At 42.5% G+C, this 19,096-nt stretch overlaps 1 protein-coding gene across 6 annotated transcripts in view; it reads left to right on the forward strand.

Moving 5' to 3' along the window:
- col11a1a (collagen, type XI, alpha 1a) overlaps positions 1-17,864 on the forward strand; it is an 86,648-nt gene extending 68,784 nt beyond the window's left edge. For all 6 annotated transcript variants that reach the window (XM_071414982.1, XM_071414980.1, XM_071414981.1 and 3 more), the window contains 21 exons: positions 431-484; positions 637-690; positions 838-891; positions 1,607-1,660; positions 3,124-3,231; positions 3,692-3,745; positions 3,852-3,905; positions 5,106-5,159; positions 8,761-8,814; positions 9,668-9,775; positions 10,244-10,297; positions 10,537-10,590; positions 11,401-11,508; positions 12,868-12,921; positions 13,046-13,081; positions 13,199-13,252; positions 13,423-13,669; positions 14,816-14,928; positions 15,520-15,588; positions 16,120-16,353; positions 16,563-17,864. In XM_071414982.1, coding sequence (XP_071271083.1) covers positions 431-484; positions 637-690; positions 838-891; positions 1,607-1,660; positions 3,124-3,231; positions 3,692-3,745; positions 3,852-3,905; positions 5,106-5,159; positions 8,761-8,814; positions 9,668-9,775; positions 10,244-10,297; positions 10,537-10,590; positions 11,401-11,508; positions 12,868-12,921; positions 13,046-13,081; positions 13,199-13,252; positions 13,423-13,669; positions 14,816-14,928; positions 15,520-15,588; positions 16,120-16,353; positions 16,563-16,709 — 1,818 coding nt within the window. In that variant the 3' untranslated portion in view covers positions 16,710-17,864. The remainder of the gene's footprint in view (positions 1-430; positions 485-636; positions 691-837; positions 892-1,606; positions 1,661-3,123; positions 3,232-3,691; positions 3,746-3,851; positions 3,906-5,105; positions 5,160-8,760; positions 8,815-9,667; positions 9,776-10,243; positions 10,298-10,536; positions 10,591-11,400; positions 11,509-12,867; positions 12,922-13,045; positions 13,082-13,198; positions 13,253-13,422; positions 13,670-14,815; positions 14,929-15,519; positions 15,589-16,119; positions 16,354-16,562) is intronic.
- The last annotated feature ends 1,232 nt before the right edge of the window (positions 17,865-19,096 follow it).

Here is a 19,096-nt window from a genome sequence, read left to right on the forward strand (position 1 = left end):
CAAATGTCTCCCTGGTGTCTCTTTGTGACAGAGAGAGGGGCACAACTTTATCTGTAGATTTAGAGAACTGAGAGATTGGACATAATGTTTAATTTGTGATTAATTAATTAAGACACTGAATGGAGTCTGGTTTCTATCACTCCCTTGCTGTGGAAACTGACAGAGCGATGGGCTCTGCTAACTCTTTGTTCACAGTATACCGTTTACCTCAGTGGACAACTAAAAGCTACAATACAGCCATCACCAATTCATTTCTGTCCAAGTAATCATCATAAACCAAATTAAAGACATCTGGTACAATTTATAAAGTGCATCAATTGATTAAACTATTCTTGAAGGTTTTGCTTAGTTTTTCGATTACACCTGCATGTTTCCTCAAGCTAAACCAGAATAATGAAAAGTTTGCTTGTTTATTTCTGTCTGGCTTCAGGGTCTTCCTGGACCTCCAGGAGAGAAGGGTGAGAACGGAGATGTCGGTCCGATGGTGAGCAGATAATCATAATTAAAACAATTTGTATCACTTTCCAAATAAATCATTTTCTATGTATTTGAATCTTTTATCGAAATGAGAAATACGTTTCACCCTTGAATTCACTTCCTGTTTTGACCCTATCACTTCCTGTTGTCTCTTTACAGGGTCCCCCCGGTCCACCTGGTCCCAGAGGTCCTCAGGGTCCTAGTGGAGCTGATGTACGTACCACACATCAATCTTTTATCTCCAATAACTCATCGTCACATTACCAAATGTCACCCAAACAGATATGATAACAGAGAAAATCTGTCTCTCCTGAGGTAATGAATGCTGACTCTTCTCTCCTCTTTTCTGTTTCCTGTCAGGGTGCACAAGGTCCTCCCGGTGGTGTGGGTGCCATGGGAGGCGTGGGTGAGAAGGTGAGGGCGTGTGCCTGTTACAAGACAGTCCGGAGTGTGTGTCTGGGGTGGAAATCCTGCCAACGTCCCTCCACCTACCCCTTCCCTCCCCTCTCCCCAGTCCACTAATGTTATCTCCAGGACTCCATTAATTGCCTATGGCAGCCTGTGTCTGAGTTAGTGCTCTGACACTATTAATGCCTATTTTACAACAGTTCCAACACCACTCCTCCATTTTAGTGCCATCTGGCAGCCGGCCCGCACCATCAATACTTAATGCAACGGAATGACGACTCCAGAATATGAAGCATATCCATGGAAGGTTACCATCACTTTGAGAGAGCACTCTGACTAGCCTTAATGCTATCACACCTATGTTAATGGAGCTCAGAAGTTCAACAGGATGACACTCAGCATCAACCACTACAAATGATATTGTTATGCGCCGTGTTTGAGAGCCCCGTGTTTTGACATCCACTGTATTTTGAGAACATGATAATGTAATCATTAATGTCTATTAATGTATATCACGGGAGAGATTCTAAAACCTAATGACACTCAGCACCCACTATGACATGCATTGTTAGCCTACTCATAGGGTTTTAGAGCCTATGAGTCTATTTTGACAACAGTATAATGTCATCTAGATACAAGTGGATAATGTCATCTAGTAGATAATGTATTCATAAGGGTGTCTATCTTGGCAGAGATTCTAACATGGTGTTTTCATTTGCAGGGTGAAAACGGTGAAGCTGGCAACCCAGGAACCCCTGGAGAGCCCGGAACTGGAGTAAGTCTCTGTCTCAGTGTGTCTGTGTGTCTGCGTCTACATTCACATAATTATCTATCATCCAAGGCATCATGTGTTTGTGTATTTCCCTATTACCAGGACAATGATTATGATTATGTATTACTTCATAACACCCCACGTAAACACACGGCGTACTGTCCAACAACACGTAGACATGCAAAGTCCTTTTAGTAATGTGAGTGGTAGTAATTGCTGGTCCTGTGTTGCTGCTGATGGGCCAGCGTCACAGCGTCGTTCTCAGTGTGTTTCTGGCCAACGCTCTATGGTAACACAGCCCTGCCAAGCTGAATCACTTCCCAGACTCTTAACAGATGATTACTGCAGCCATATGAACACATCAGTCTCAGCTCTGGAACAATGGCTACTAGAACTTAACACCAGAACTCCGCCGAGCTACTAAACATTTAAATATCGCAAACATAGAGTACACAACGCCTACCTTTCAAGATGGCTGTTTCCCTGAGGTAGTTTAGTTCCAATGGAATCCTCTGTACATTCCAGAACCATGACCAAAATCATTACGGAATGTTATCATAAAGGTGTTTTGGTTGACACCTACCTAACCCTGTGAGGTAGTTCTAAAGATTTGATTGGTAATTGCTACGGAGTTAGTCCATCATAGTGTATTGATGGGTTGTCACCTCCATTCCTCATTAGCATGATGTGAGCACAACAACAGATCGAAAAGATGACTAGTCTGAAATAGCAGGGGAGAGGTGAACTCTGAGTAGCATGGATAATAACCTTGCTTATTAATCCAACTCAATATATCTCAAGAGTTCCCAGAACTAATGCAGAAAATGGCCCTCGATATAGGTTTTGCTGTAGAGCTTTTGAAATGTTCTCATGAAAAGAACATGTCATGCCGACCAGTCATGGATGGAAACAAGATATGAATCACTATTTTCCTTATTATAATTGTTATTGTAGTCTCTGAATTCTGTGAAATATGCTGGTACTCTGTAGTAACACATGCTTAAATAGCTCAGATGTCAGGAAGCATCACCGTGAGCATTTTACGTTTTATTTAACTAGGCAAGTCAGTTAAGAACAAATTCTTATTTACAATGATGGCCTACCGGGGAACAGTGGGTTAGCTGCCTTGTTCAGGGGCAGAACAACAGATTTCTACCTTGTCAGTTCGGGGATTCAAACCAGCAACCTTTTGGTTACTGGCCCAACGCTCTAACCACTAGGCTACCTGCCGCATCAAGAGATACCTTACACAGTACATATAAACAACATTACCTGTACAACTACCACCTCTGCTCCACAAAGTGACCGCAATATGTGAAATATAATGGCTCACTGTAGAGTAACCACTTACCTAGCTCAATCTAACCATACACACTACTGCTGCTCAGTATCCATGCTTCAGCAGGGAACCTTCCTGCTCCAGCTCGGTCCTCCTGAGTGTTGATGGTATCTGTTGTTCTCTACAGGGGCCTAAAGGCGAGAGAGGAGACAAGGGAGAGGCAGGACCACCCGGAGCTGCTGGACCCGCTGGCGCCAAAGGACCACCTGGAGATGATGGACCCAAAGGCAACCCTGTAAGCTTCAGTCTCTACCCCAAAAAGAGACCTGCGCAGGGATAGAACCACAGACGTTTATATGAGATACTTTGGAGTTGTGAATGAAAAGAAAGGGCCTTGATTGCTTCTGGGCGGTTCATTTAATTTTAGGCCAAGTTTTAAGAGCTAAAAAGCCTTTTATTAGGACAGATTGTCTTTTTCTTTCTTTTTGAATGTGGTAATGAACTGTGGTGAGTGCTTTGCTGACATTACCGTCTGCAGCATCAGGGAGCCAAGGTTTACACAAAGTGCCTTTGACAGTTGATATGGTCTATTCATAAAGCTCCACCTCTCATCATCAGATTAATGACAACCATTAGAAATAAACCAGATGGCGTTGGCCTTGGTCACGTACGTTGAAGATTCTAGTATTTTCTATATTATTGATAATATTATACTGGTGTTTTATTTGTTCTCCTGCCTTTCCTTCACCTTCCAGGGGCCGGTTGGTTTCCCTGGAGACCCTGGTCCACCCGGTGAGGCTGGTGTTGCTGTACGTATTACATCATTATACAACTAATTCAACTGTAAAGATCCCACTATTACCATTACCTAGATCATGGTGATCCATCTCACATGTTCATATCTCTTCTCCCTAGGGAACTGATGGCTCTGCGGGAGAGAAAGGAGAGGATGGTGAATCTGGTCAGCCTGTAAGTTCATATGTCATAAATATCATTAACACAACAATAAGGGGACTGAAAAATCTGCTTGATTATATAACTCTGGTTTACAGTTGGCAGCACGATAGCGGGCGACTGTACGAGAGCATTACCATCACCATTAACTATTAGTCTGTCATAATGGTCTATACAAATAGCCTATCCCATTTAGCATAACCGCTAAAGCCCCTTGTGTGCTTGGCCTGTAGTAAATTCCCATAAGCTTTTATTTATGAATAAGTACCTGCAATAGAGAACATTGAATCATATAATTTACTTCTTAAGGTCTAGTACAGTATATGAGTCTGTTTATTCATTTTATAGATTTTAATTAGAAATATGAACAACAAATCAGATGATTTAAGCCTTTGTGAGGGTGTGAATTACGATACTTATTAACATTGATGGATGTAAATGGGATTTGCAAGTGCTGGGAAAATAAAAGGAAACTTTAAATGCAATAGGAATGAGGTCACGATTGTGTGTGTGTGTGTGTGTTGTGTGTGTGTGTGTGTGTGTGTGTGTGTGTGTGTGTGTGTGTGTGTGTGTGTGTGTGTGTGTGTGTGTGTGTGTGTGTGTGTGTGTGTGTGTGTGTGTGTGTGTGTGTGTGTGTGTGTGTGTGTGTGTGTGTGTGTGTGTGTGTGTGTGTGTGGGTTGGCTCATAGTAAGGTGTTATGTAAAGTTAAGTTAAAGTATCATAAAGTTTTGTCATGTCTCAGTGATGTTTAACTTTGAAAGGGAGAACATGTTTTCCCCATTCTCTGATTAACAGTGTTTCAATATAAACCATATCACACAGTTGAATAATTCTGTAAATTCCTATCCACTATGAGTTGTATTCTCCACTTTCTAATTTTGTGTACGTCAAATATTTGGTTATGCAAACCTAAATGTGCTATGATTGCTTCCAATTAAATGAGATAATTGGGTGAAGCAGGTTCTGAGAACAGACGTGATATTTAAGACTACAGTGTGTGACTCCAAAAATAGATATCAGTTTGTCTAATGTGCAATATGCAGTCACACATTTCCCTATTTGTAAGGATAATGGTGGTTTTGTACTCTCTATTTCAAAGAATATGACTATGTACTGTATCATGTTAATATACCTTTATACACAGCACACTGTTAATGTGCATGAAGACCCCTAACTCTCTTCTATTCTTCTACTTCTTCTTCGGTCCATCCCAGGGTCCTCCTGGTCCATCTGGTGAATCTGGTCCACCTGGTCCTCCCGGCAAGAGAGTAAGTCTAAACATCTTCATCATCATAGTCATCATCACCACCAACACACCACAGACGTCAGCATCACTGTTTGTTATATGAAATGTTATATCATACTGCAGCTTTGACCCCTATCAGATAAAAGATTGAACAATGTTGTACGCTTATATTGTGCGTTTAATCGTAACTCACTGATCAAGCCCCGTTTGGCCTAGATTTGATTGTGTGACTGAACCCAACTGTCCCATATCCAACACCTATTGAGATAGCTCTATGAAATATATTCATCTGATTATAAAACCAGACAATGGAATGCACTCAGTCATAGTTGATTAAACCTATAGTCCTTCTTTACTCTGAACAATAACTCCAAACTCTACAACTCAATTTCCCCCAGAGAACCTGCATGATTCATTCTCATCAAAAAGTGGGAGAGAAAAACAATGTGTGATATTTGCAGGGTCAGGGCCACTGAGCCGTCTGTACATGGAAATGAACGATATCTCAAAGCCCACTGAGCCGTCTGTACATGGAAATGAAAGATATCTCAAAGCCCATAGAGAAATGAAGGGCTTGATGTCTGAAATAGTATTTTTTTCTCAGTGAGAAATTGAAAATAGGCTTTAGGGAAAAAAAGCACAAAAAAAGCGTCAAGGCCCAAAACTAATTTACCTGTGTCTAGCTGAGGGAAGAGAGATATCTCCCCTGACACACTATTGATCTAGGTTAGTTTGACTGACAGCCACAGCCAAACAAAGGCATGACACTAGTAACATTAGATTGAATGGCTGTAGTGTAGTGAGATGCCATTACACAGACAGGTCAGCCGCCGCTGACTCAGTTCACCCAGTAAAAATTGACGTTTTGGACATTTTGGTGGTCTCCAAGGCAAAGATAACGTTTTAGATTGAATTTGAAATGCTTTTCATGATCATGATGACCGAGGGCAATCATATCTGATTGTATAAAGCTACTGCCATATAAATTCCCTTCGACGTTCCCTGGGAAGTAATCAAGTGAAACATCATTTGTGGTAGGCTAATGTTAGTTGAAGGGAGCCGACATTAGTGAATCCCAAATAACGCATTAAGTTCTTTTTGTTGGGTGTTAAATTATTTCTTTAAATGAAAATTCGCAATTCTTGTCCCACATTTCTCAAATTTGCTTTCTCAAGCTATCTTCTGCAACAATGTTATGGCACAGGCCAATAGCATAAAATATGTGCATTTTACAAAAAACGGCAATTGCTTTTGCAATGTGCTTGATGGAATTTACATTCAGAGTATTTAACATCATATCAGCATATGCAGCTCCTAATGGCCAAGGGATTATGTTAAGAAAACGGCTATTTCATCATCATAGGTATTTAATCGCCTTCCCCCAAAAAGTGTAACCTAGAACGACTTCTAGGTGCAACTCCCAGGCATTCTGCTCCTCTGAATCAGTCATTTGGGGCTAGAGTTGTTTTGCATTTAACTTTGCAGGGTGTTTTTGCTTCCTCTGCAGTTTGTCCATAGCAATTTAAAATGTAGCTGAAATCTCTCTCCAGCTCCTACAGGCCCTGTCCGAAGCCATTTAGCAGCAGAGCAGAGCAGTTCTTTATTTATTTGTATCTTATTTTTTTTTATCTTAAAGTGCAACTGAAGGCCATAAACTATTTATCTGATAGAAAATTGACTATTAGTCAGAAACAGTTATTGTATTGTCAAAATGAACTACAAAGTGTAAATAGGATAATTTTATTAATAAAGTCAGTCTCGTCCAAAACAGAGTTTTGTAAGTGAGTTAGTCATGACTTACTTGAGGGTAGGGTTTTGACTTCGACATGCTCACTTGACCACTACAACGTGGTCCCGTGTGGCTCAGTTGGTAGAGCATGGCGCTTGCAACGCCAGGGTTGTGGGTTCATTCCCCACGGGGGGACCAGGATGAATATGTATGAACTTTCCAATTTGTAAGTCGCTCTGGATAAGAGCGTCTGCTAAATGACTTAAATGTAAAACAGGATACACAGCGGCGGTGATTGCTCTCTATCCAATCGTACAGCAGAACACAGACATTGAGACAGATCTTGCAATCAGAGCAGCGGATCTGACTTTGTTTACATAAAACGACACGTCACACATCATAGTCAAAATGAAAAACAGTTTTTATAAAAGTTATCTTAGATTTATTCGGACGTTTTTGAGGAAGTGATACTGGCTTTGTTCCTACGGTGTCTCATGGGGGACAAGCATCAGTACCTGCCATATCGAAACACACCTCCAAGACTAAAATCAAATGTTTCTTTAATGAACAACAGAGAAACACATACGGAATCAGTGACTTCAGTCGCTCTAATGCTATGGTTTTCTCTCTATAGATATTCATGGTGAAAACTATATAAACAGTGACATATCATTTACAGTTTAGAGTACTTAATTTGTTTCTAGACTGCTGCTGTATTTATGCTTCCCCTAGACAAGACAACATACACATCAGCTACAGTAGGCATTTAGACGTTTGGCAGCAGCATCCTATTCACAGACAGAAATAAACAGACACTTTTTGACCCATTGCTCACAACACATCCAGCGAGGATGAAGGGAGAGAAACAAAGCAGATGCTGCACTGTTTGACCACATCTCTACATGGGCAATCAGTCAAAACACAAAACCCTGCTGCCATCCCCTGCTGCCCTGCTGCCATCCCCTGCCTTCCCATACTGTCTGATCAGAGAAGAATGGGCCTCTCTGTGGACTGCATGTGGTTTTGATGTGAGGACCTCTTGTGTAGTTGAAAGAGACAGCTTTAGGCCTCGGAGAGATGGCCAGAGAGAGCGATGAACTGAAAAACCTTGAAGTGATTGGAGACTATTGAGGGAGAGGTGTGCGTGTGTGTGTGTGTGTGTGTGTGTGCGTGCGCGCGCATGTGTGTGTGTGTGTGTGCGTGCGTGCATGCATGTGTGTGTGTATAAGGTCGTTCAGTAAGTAGTTCATTTCACAAAGCATGTCCAGTCCCGTTCAGTGAAACAGATCTTTATAAACTTGCTGGGAGATTGAGGTAGACTTTTCAAGGACATTTTATCACTAATACAGTTTTCATCAGTGTTGGATTGAATGATAATATTCTTGGGAGGAAAAACTGGAATTACTAGATATGGACTGGCTGATGGATTTCTTCATGTCCTTCTCAACACCACATTCAGGAATGACTTGTTTTAGAGTTGATACTATGGCTAGTTCAAATATTCAACCATAATCACATTATTTGCAGTATTTGATTTCACTTTGTCTTAGGTTATTTTTATTAGTACAGCCCTGTAGCCAATAGTTTGTTCAAGCAGCTTCTCCTTTCCTCATTACTCAGTTGAAGCCATTGAAATATTGCACTGCAAACACAACACTGGGTTCTTACTGGTGTGTGTGTGTGATTGATGTCAAATGGATGCATGTCACAGTAACAAATTGTTACAATTCACCTGAAATACTGACCTCTCAATGTTGTTGTTGACTCTGCACATGCACACACACATACTCTGACTAATAGACATGCACACACACACACACACACACACATATGCGCACACACACAACAACACACTGCTGTGGGATGCTAAAGCATGTCTTCTTGTCCTCCCCAGGGCCCCCCAGGAACTGCCGGTGCAGAGGGTAGACAAGGAGAGAAGGGCGCCAAGGTAACCTAGAAAATCAATTCAGCCTTTGCCCAGAGAGCAGCCTCAGCAACTCCAGGCTCCAGCTAGCCCCCCATGCTTCACCCCTCATCCCCCTCCCTTCATCTCCCTCCCCTCATCCCCCTCCCCACATCCTCCTCCTCTCATCTCCCTGCTCTCTCCCCTCATCTCCCTGCTCCCTCCCCTCATCTCCGTCCCCTCATCTCCCTCCCCTCATCTCCGTCCCCTCATCTCCCTCCCCTCTCCCCTCATCTCCCTGCATCTCCCTGCTCTCTCCCCTCCCCTCTCCCCTCATCTCCCTGCTCTCTCCCCTCATCTCCCTCCCCTCATTTCCCTACTCTCTCCCCTCATCTCCCTCCCCTCTCCCCCTCCCCTCTCCCCTCATCCCATCTCCCTCCCCTCATTTCCCTCCCCTCATCTACCCCTCTCCCCCTCCCCATCTCCCTCCCCTCATGTCCCTCCACTCTCCCCTCATCCCCCTCCCCTCACCCCCGTTGTTATCTAACCCTTCAGATGTTAGCCATGCCATTTTGTGAGCAGGGGAATGCATCAACATAACAGTCAGCTATACTAGCATAGAATACATTCATCTGAAGCTCAAAACAGCAGAAGTTATGGCTCTTTGACAGTACACACAGCAAGGATGTCAGGTTGACAAGCAGCCTGTTATTTTACTATCTGTTGTTAGGGTTTTTAAATGAACTGTAGATCAGAAATATGAACACAAAGAGATCATGTTAACATGGTATTACTTGTGTTTCTTTTTATATTATTTTGATCAACCAAACCAGATGGAAAGGACTTGTGAACCTCATGTAGAGTTATGTTATTGTGACAATCTTGTCCCTTCCTGCAGGGTGAGTCTGGAGCCGAGGGACCCCCAGGTAAAACTGGCCCAGTCGGCCCACAGGGGCCCTCAGGAAAGCCCGGTCCAGAAGGTCTGCGTGGAATCCCTGGCCCTGTTGTAAGTCCAAGATCCAACGCTCCATCATCTTTCCCTATATTCACCAATGTTTGCACGCACGCACGCACGCACGCACGCACGCACGCACGCACGCACGCACGCACGCACGCACGCACGCACACACACACACACACACACACACACACACACACACACACACACACACACACACACACACACACACACACACACACACACACACACACACACACACACACACACACACACACACACACACACACAGAGAGACCAAACAGCCCTTAAGCAGTATGACAACAGTGCTCATGGAATAATCGATAGTCCCATTTGGCTTGTACTTTATACATTTCTGTTGTTTATTCGAACACACTTTTTTGTGGTATTCCTGCAATTAATCATAGTGCCGGGCACATGAAATCAATATGAGGCCATAAGAGTTACAGCAGGCTGTAATGCTGGGCTATAATTGGATGGCTTTTCTCTTCTCAGGGTGAACAAGGACTTCCTGGTTCCTCTGGACAAGACGGCCCACCTGGACCTATGGTGAGCAGAGATAATGTGGCCTCCTCTCTCTCTCTCTCTCTCTCTCTCTCTCTCTCTCTCTCTCTCTCTCTCTCTCTCTCTCTCTCTCTCTCTCTCTCTCTCTCTCTCTCTCTCTCTCTCTCTCTTTCTATTATTACCTCTCCTTCTCTTTCTCTCTTTCTCTCTCCTTCTCTTTCTCTCTTTCTCTACTGTGGTGTTGTAATTGATTTCTAACCCTCTTGTCTCTCTGTGATTATTAGGGACCCCCTGGTCTCCCAGGTCTGAAGGGTGACCCCGGGACCAAGGGTGAAAAGGTGAGCTCACCTCAATTTCCCATCCCAAAGAGCTTGTTGATTTGATTTCTCTGATCCCAGAAGGGGTTGGGAGTTCAACCTGTAGTGGGATGACTATGAGCATGACTATGAGCATGTCTGGGATGGGACCTAGAGCTCCCCTCACCTGAACCGTATAACCGGCTCTTCTAGAAAGATCAAACACACCATTTATTTTGGTACAGCAATACATTTGAAACAGGCTTTATCACTATGCAAATACAATCGTTTTTTATGTTACTCAGTAAATTTAAAGTGAAATTTGGAGAAACCTGATAGCCATTTTGAAAAGTAGGATCCTACTTTTCTTTCCTAGCCTTCTCTATTTGACACACAGCATTAGCTCTGCCAGTGGACTAAGGGTTTGATAGTCAGTAATGCAGCACATAGCATTGCAGTAAGGGGCTTCCCCCCCAAAAAATGAAAGCAGGATTGACAGGGATTGGTTTAAAAGGACACAATGGGTAGCTTTTCATGTGGCTATTTGTCATGCTTTCAAATCAATGGGACTGGTTAAGGCACAAATATTTTCCAGCCATCGTTATTGTGAATATTATCCTCAGTTGCACTCACAGAGAAATTCAGAGAAATTATTTTGTAAGTCTCCCAAAAATGTTTAGGTTAAAATGCTTTCAGATTTGTACAATAATGTTCATTATTTTCAGCTGATTTGTATTTCACTTGATTGAATGGTGACTGTTATAGCAGGGTTGTAGTGATACATCGACTTAAAATGTTTTGACAAAATTTTTCCAGTCCTCATGACTCTTGTTTTGTGTGTGTGTCCTCCAGGGTCATTCAGGTCTGATTGGTCTGATTGGACCCCCTGGCGAGCAGGGAGAGAAGGGAGACAGAGGCTTGCCTGGACCCCAGGGTTCTCCTGGAGGCAAGGGCGACGGTGTAAGTGATTAATGACCTCATCTGTTTGCCATTCGTGAACGTATTTGCCCTCCACCAGGAAGTACAATGCTATTGGTCTGATTCCACTGCTGGCTTGCTTCTGAAGCTAAGCAGGGTTGGTCCTGGTCAGTCCCTGGATGGGAGACCAGGTGCTGCTGGAAGTGGTGTTGGAGGGCCAGTAGGAGGCACTCTTTCCTCTGGTCTAAACAAAGATCCCAATGCCCCAGGGCAGTGATTGGGGACACTGCTCTGTGTAGGGTGCCGTCTTTCGGATGGGACGTTAAACGGGTGTCCTGACTCTCTGAGGTCATTAAAGATCCCATGGCACTTATCGTAAGAGTAGGGGTGTTAACCCCGGTGTCCTGGCTAAATTCCCAATCTGGCCCTCAACCATCACGGTCACCTAATAATCCCCAGTTTACAATTGGCTCATTCATCCCCCTCCTCTCCCCTGTAACTATTCCCCAGGTCGTTGCTGCAAATGAGAACGTGTTCTCAGTCAACTTACCTGGTAAAATAACGGTAAAAAAAAAAAAAATTGCAGCCACCTACAGTTCACTGAGAAAGTTCTTTATAATGACACATTATCTGCTTTATATTGTGCAGCAAGCACTTCAATGCACCGTATATACTTATGCATCGAGTATACGCTCTTCCGAAATGAATACTGACTTGACTTGACCATTACTCATATACAGTACTGTAGAAATATACACGCTTTGCCTTCTTGTGGCAGGATTAGTCTTTCAAAGTGAATTATATCTGTTAAAAACGAATGTAACGCCCATTACAGGGATTCTAATGCTCTGCATTCTATGGCATTCTGTTAATATCCTATTTCTCTCCCAGCCTCATCGGATATCAATTTTCCTATATACCAAAGCATCTTTATTTCTGGAAGTTAGAAATGTCATGTGGTACTCGAACAGGGTCAGTCCTCTAGCCTGATGAAGCTCCACATTAAGGCGCTCATCCATTTTTAAATAAACATTGCAGATTGAGTGAATATGCAATTTGAGACCCGCCGCGGCCTTTCAGCAGCCTTGCTCCGTGATTTAAAGAGATGGAATGGATTAAACATCTTCATATTGAGCCTAATGAAATTGTAATGTCCCCTTTCTCTGTCTTGGAAGAATGGTGGGGGGGGGAAACGTCTCTCCTTCTATCGGTCTCTATTTTAGGCTTGAGAAACAGGCGTTGCCGTTTGAGCTATATTTGTCACAAAAATAGCACAATGAGATAGGAAATAAACATTTTAGGACTCATTAACACGCTGCTAGAGGTTTTTAATGTTTCCCTTGCAATCTACCCCTCTTTATCCCACTGTCATCTCACTGATATCTGGTCTCTTCTTCACAGGGTATTAGTGGATCTTCAGGTCCTCTCGGTCCTCCTGGTCCTCCAGGCCTGCCTGTAAGACAGTCCCCTGCTTTCTCTGTTTTATTAATAGTATACCTTCATAGTTCAAATATCACAATAATGTTAAAACACATTCCTCTGCTATTTATTCACTGTGCGTCTTGGCTGTCTCTTCCAGGGTCCTGGAGGTCCTAAGGGATCTAAGGGTTCATCGGTAAGATCCGTTCAACCACTCTTTGTTTCAACTGGTGAAAGTTGGTGACAGTCATTTAAAGGAGTGTTATTTAGATCCAAAGTTAACGACATGCTTATATCTCCATGTTCTTTCCAGGGTCCTGCTGGTCAGAAGGGAGACACCGGTACGATCGGTCCACCTGGTCCTCCTGTGAGTATTAACATAACATTCCTTTGGCGTCCACTATAAAACCGAAAACAGGGCATTTACGTTATTAGGTGAAATTCAAAAGGGTTATTTCTAGAAAACGATCTGAAGCATACGCTGTCACACTATGGGATTCCGTACCAATATCTTCCTTCTTCCTTTCTGCTCTACAGGGTCCCCCTGGTGAGGTGATCCAGCCACTGCCCATCCAGTCTCCCAAGAAGAACCGCAGACACGCAGACATGCAGGCGGACGCGGCGGGTAACATGATGGACTACGGAGAGGGCATGGAGGACATCTTTGGTTCGCTCAACAACCTCAAACAGGACATTGAGAGGATGAAGTACCCCATGGGCACACAGAACAACCCAGCCAGGACCTGCAAAGACCTGCAGCTCGCCCACCCAGAGTTCCCTGATGGTGAGTCACAGAGAGGGGATCATGGGTAATATGCTAATGTATTGGCTGTGATTGGCGGCCATTTTGTTGAGCTAGATAAGGACGTCTTTCGTATTTGGTATTTTATTAGGATCCCAAGGCAGCAGCTACTCTTCTTGAGGTCCAAACAGGGATAAAACATTACATCAAAGAAAACATTGTGCATTATACAAATGTACATTGCTCCATTATATTACATTACTACAATACTACCGTCTTTGACTGTTTGCTTATTTCATAGCAGTGATATTGGGGGTGTAGATTATATATTTGCAGGTAGAGTGTGTTGCTGTGGGGAATAGCACTGATAACAAGGCCTCATTGGAATTATACTTAACATTCAACAGACTGTCCATAATTGATACAAAGAAATGTCAGGTCCTTCTTTGACCTTTTTAAAGTTATTTCTAACTTTTTATCTCCTTAAGATAATAATAAAATAGTATAGTGGCTGCATAACATGTAGTGGCATGATGTCCAGCAGCATTTACGTCATCTTTCATCTTCCATGATTTAAACACATGGATGTCATAGCGCAGTTTAACCCTATCAGTACCGAGACCCCGGCAAAAATCGGCTTTTCATTTGTCTGACTTTCAATTATCTGAATGTCCTGCCCTTATATTTAGCCTCAGAATGAAGTAAGTAGTTGACCATTTTATTTTCAGGACAACCAGGACTACAAGTAGAACACAAAACTATTTGACGTAAACAGTTGCATTCATGAGTTTCATTGACAAATGTCAATAAAAAAAATAGCTCAAACCATTCAGACTCTACAGACGTTTTTGTATAAAGACCTGGCCCTGGGACCCTTCAGGATCCGCCCTTGTCTCACAAACACAGCTCTAGCTCAGCCCCCGTTGTTCACACAGACCAATGGTTGGTACCAACGGATGCAGAAGTAATAGACGAATCCAATGATACAACCCAGTCTGTAGCGCTAACACATCATTTTTAAAGGGGTTAGAAGTCCAAATAACGCCGGCATCGTGGTGGGACGTGTTGGGTCTCAAGTTAAACGTGTTTGGTTTTGAAATGTTTCGTTTTGAGTTCTTGGTAAAGTCGTAGGAACTAGAGAGAACTAAAGATTCATGTATTTAATTGATTCATTGGGTTTTTCCACAGGCGAGTACTGGATAGATCCTAACCAGGGATGCTCAGGGGACTCCTTCTCGGTCTACTGTAACTTCACAGCTGGAGGAGAGACCTGTATCTACCCAGATAGGAAGTCCAGCGGAGTGAGTAGCATTTTATTTCCCCCAAGAGGCCTGCACATGCTGTACTGTCAAGTAAAGCATGGAGTCAAGCTATAGTCTTGTTCAATTCTGGATAATGTTCTGATGTTTTCATTCATATGCTAGTCAGGGCTGTGAGACTGGGAGATGCATGTTTGGTGATGTTTCCTGGGTTCACTGCTTGGCCATTAACTTCTAACTTTCAAAAATACCCATTTGATCTTGTTTTGTGATGGTCTTGTGAATTTGTTGTTTACATTCATACCATATTCTCTGTGAATTGTACAAATGTAAAGACATGAAGAAAATAGATGCATTAAACTCAAAGGTTGGAATTGACATTTGTAATTGTCAAGACATACAGTATAGACATAAACTGTATACAAACAGAAACAAACTGATATACACATACTTAGGTATCAAATAATGACTATACTTTAGTGATTCTACCGTACGTTAAGATCTGAGGGATGGGGTATCTAGCTGCATATTGTACTTAACATTTGATGGATCACAACAAAACGGGATTCCAGGAACCAGTTGTATTCAGTGTTCTTGTCAATACCTATGTGCTTCATTTGTTTGGCTCCACAGGTCAGAATATCTTCATGGCCCAAAGAAATACCAGGGTCGTGGTTCAGTGAATTTAAGCGGGGTAAACTAGTAAGTGCACCCTCGATTCCACGCTATCATCCTGCGCCACTCTCCTCACAAAATAATTGTCTCCTCTCCACAATACTAAACTAAAAGGATTTCTCAGGCTCCCACTCTGCAATGTCCCTGTCTTCTGTCTCTCAGTACAGAGGCTCTTCAGAAGTGGCCGTTAGGCCACAAATAGACAAGATTACAAGAGTGTCTCTGGAAGTGACCCCTCATTGCTAGCCACAAAGGGATCGAGACCTCTCATATAAGAACTCTCATCAGCCCCTTCAGACCCATCACAGTCACATTTCATACACTTTGGGAATGATGAAGGAGGCTTAAGGATGAGGAGGAAAATGCTCTATCACTTTAAGACTCAATTTGGCCGTGGTCTGAGAGAGAGAGATTGTATAACTGATGCTGACAAGATGTTTGATAACAACTCTTGAGATGGAACACTTCTAATCAGTACATTGTATCCAATCCCATGCTTCAATTTCTGACCTCTAAATCTATTTTCTGTTTTCTCTCACCCCTTCCTCCAATAAACAGTTGTCATACGTTGACGCAGCCGGCAACACAATAAACGAGGTTCAGATGACCTTCCTGAAACTACTGACTGCCTCGGCCAGGCAGAACTTCACCTATAACTGCCATCAGTCTGTGGTGTGGCACGACGAGACCACCGACAGCTATGATAAGGTGCTGCGATTCCTAGGATCCAACGACGAGGAGATATCCTATGACAACAACCCCTACATCAGGGCCCTCACAGACGGATGCGCGGTAAGGGCTGCCTCTCAATACTTCCTGTCTCTAGTGGTGATAGTTCAAGCACTTTTACGAAAGTCTCTGGAATCTTGCAACCCTATAGTTGGCGCTTATGTAAATGCCCCATTGATTGTTTTGTTGGACTTGTTTGCTAGCTCCAATGAGGTTGTAATTGACTGAAAGCACACTGTCTAATGTTTTTTTCCCCCATTGTCTCTATACAGACGAGGAAGGGCTACGGAAAGACTGTGATAGAGATTAATACTCCCAAAATCGATCAGGTTCCCATCATAGATGTCATGTTGTATGACTTTGGAGATGCCAGCCAGAAGTTTGGATTTGAAGTGGGTCCAGTCTGCTTCCTTGGCTAACTAAAAAACAAAAAAACTTGGCAGGGTCAGAAAGAAAGTCAAGACATTTTGGATACCACCCAGCCCCCCCACCCTTTTCCATGCCACATGCAAGTTTTGAATAAAAAAATGGTGTAGCGAACATGTCTTGCCATGTATGTATGTATTACCTAGAAAAATACTTGTTGCCCTTGTAGGGCTAGAATCACATGACTTAAAACTGTTATGGAGCAAAGGTGAAGGACATTTGAAGGCGTGGCAGGGAAGGGGAAACAGGAGAAGAACGAGGGAGGTCGAAAGGAGAGAGACACCTCTTTTCTGGATTCTCCAGGTGCTGTACAAAAAAAATGACTACAATGGTGCTTGTTCAAACAACAAAATAAAGAGGTGCTAAGAAAGAAGGTGTATTTTGATAATGAAAAAAACTGTAATTATTATTTTGTACAATCTGTTATTTCTGAATCCACTTTCAAAACTTGCATGTGTATCAGAATCGCATCTGGCTCTTAATTTCAATGTTCGTAACAAAAGATATATATAAGTTAAATAAATAAATAAAGACAGACAGAGAGAAAGAAATAATTAAGATATTTTGTTGATGAATAAATACTGTGTACCTGTTATGAAGCAAATAAAATGAGTATTCAAACGATTCCCTATTTCTAATGATAATGCATCCCCTTTGTATATATTGACCATCCAAAGCTCTAGGTTATTTGCAGTTTTGCCCTTCAAGACCATAGGTAAAACAACTGGAAACATCTCACCAGCACACATATAGCAACATATCCCACTAATGTTGTGAACCTGTGCTTGTATTAAGCAATCATGGAATTCATTCTTCTTTTTATTTAAGTATTTTTGTTTTGATTTGTTTAAAAAAAAAATCTGTCAGTTTTTCTTTTTGGTCGTATACCTCAAACTTTCTTGATAACCATAAGATCCATGGATGTTATGCCCTGTATATATCTTGGTTAAACAATTAAGTTTATATATTTTGGGTGGGGAATTTTTTAAGAAAGACATACTTATCGGTTACACATCTTCTGTTCAGATCCTTCTGTGAATACAATGATAAGTCCTTAAGGTGACCCATTTTTGTTACTAAAATGAGAAAATGTTTTAATGTGCTTTTAATGGTTCATTTAAAATATTAAAACTGGATTCTAAACAACAGTGAAATGGAATGTCTGCATTGTTTGTTTTACGTTTTATTTTGTAAAAGAGAGAGGACTTATGATGTGGCATCAATTTACTACTATAAATTGTATTGTTGTCAAAAGCACGTCCCCGTATTACAGTGCATTCAGAAAGTATTCAGACCACTTCACCTTTTCCACATGATGTTACGTTACAGCCTTATTCTAAAATGGATTAAATTGTTTTCTTCCCTCACCAATCTACACACAATACCCCATAATGACAAAGCAAAAACAGGTTTTCAGACATTTTTGCAAATGTATTACAAAAATAATTGAAGCATCACATTTACATAAGTATTCAGACCCTTCACTTAGTACTTTGTTGAAGCACCTTTGGCAGCGATTACAGCGTCGAGTCTTCTTTGGTATAATGCTACAAGCTTGGCACACCTGTATTTGGGGAGTTTCTCCCATTTTTCTCTGCAGATCCTCTCAAGGTCTGTCAGGTTGGATGGGGAGCGTCGCCGTAAAGTTATTTTCAGATCTCCAGAGATGTTTGATCAGTTTCAAATCCGGGGTCTGGCTGGGCCACTCAAGGACATTCAGAGACTTGTCCTGAAGCCACTCCTGTATTGTCTTGGCTGTGTGCTTAGGGTTGTTGTCCTGTCGGAAGGTGAACCTTCGCCCCAGTCTGAGGTCCTGAGCACTCTGGAGCAGGTTTTCATCAATGATGTACTTTGCTCATTCATCTGTCTCTCGATCCTGATTAGTCTCCCAGTCCCAGTTGCTGAAAAGAATTCCCCACAGCATGATGCTGCCACCACCATGCTTCACTGTAGGGATGGTGCCAGGTTTCCTCCAGACGTGATGCTTGGCATTCAGGCCAAAGAGTTGAATCTTGTTTTCAAGTCCTTTAGGTCCCTTTTGGCAAACTCCAAGCGGGCTGTCATATGCCATTTACTGAGGAATGGCTTCCGTCTGGCCACTCTACCATAAAGGCCTGATTGATGGAGTGCTGCAGAGATGTTTGTCCTTCTGGTAGGTTCTCCCATCTCCACAGACGAACTCTGGAGCTCTGTCAGAGTCACCATTGAGTTCTTGGTCACCTCCCTGACCAAGGCCCTTCTCCCCCGATTGCTCAGTTTGGCTAGATGGCCAGCTCTAGGAAGAGTCTTTGTGGTTCCAAACGTCTTCCATTTAAGAATGATGGATGCCACTGTGTTCTTGGTGACCTTCAATGCTGCAGACATTTTTTGGTAGCCTTCC

Source organism: Salvelinus alpinus, chromosome 8, assembly GCF_045679555.1.
Source record: "Salvelinus alpinus chromosome 8, SLU_Salpinus.1, whole genome shotgun sequence".
Classification (NCBI taxonomy): Eukaryota; Metazoa; Chordata; class Actinopteri; order Salmoniformes; family Salmonidae; genus Salvelinus; species Salvelinus alpinus.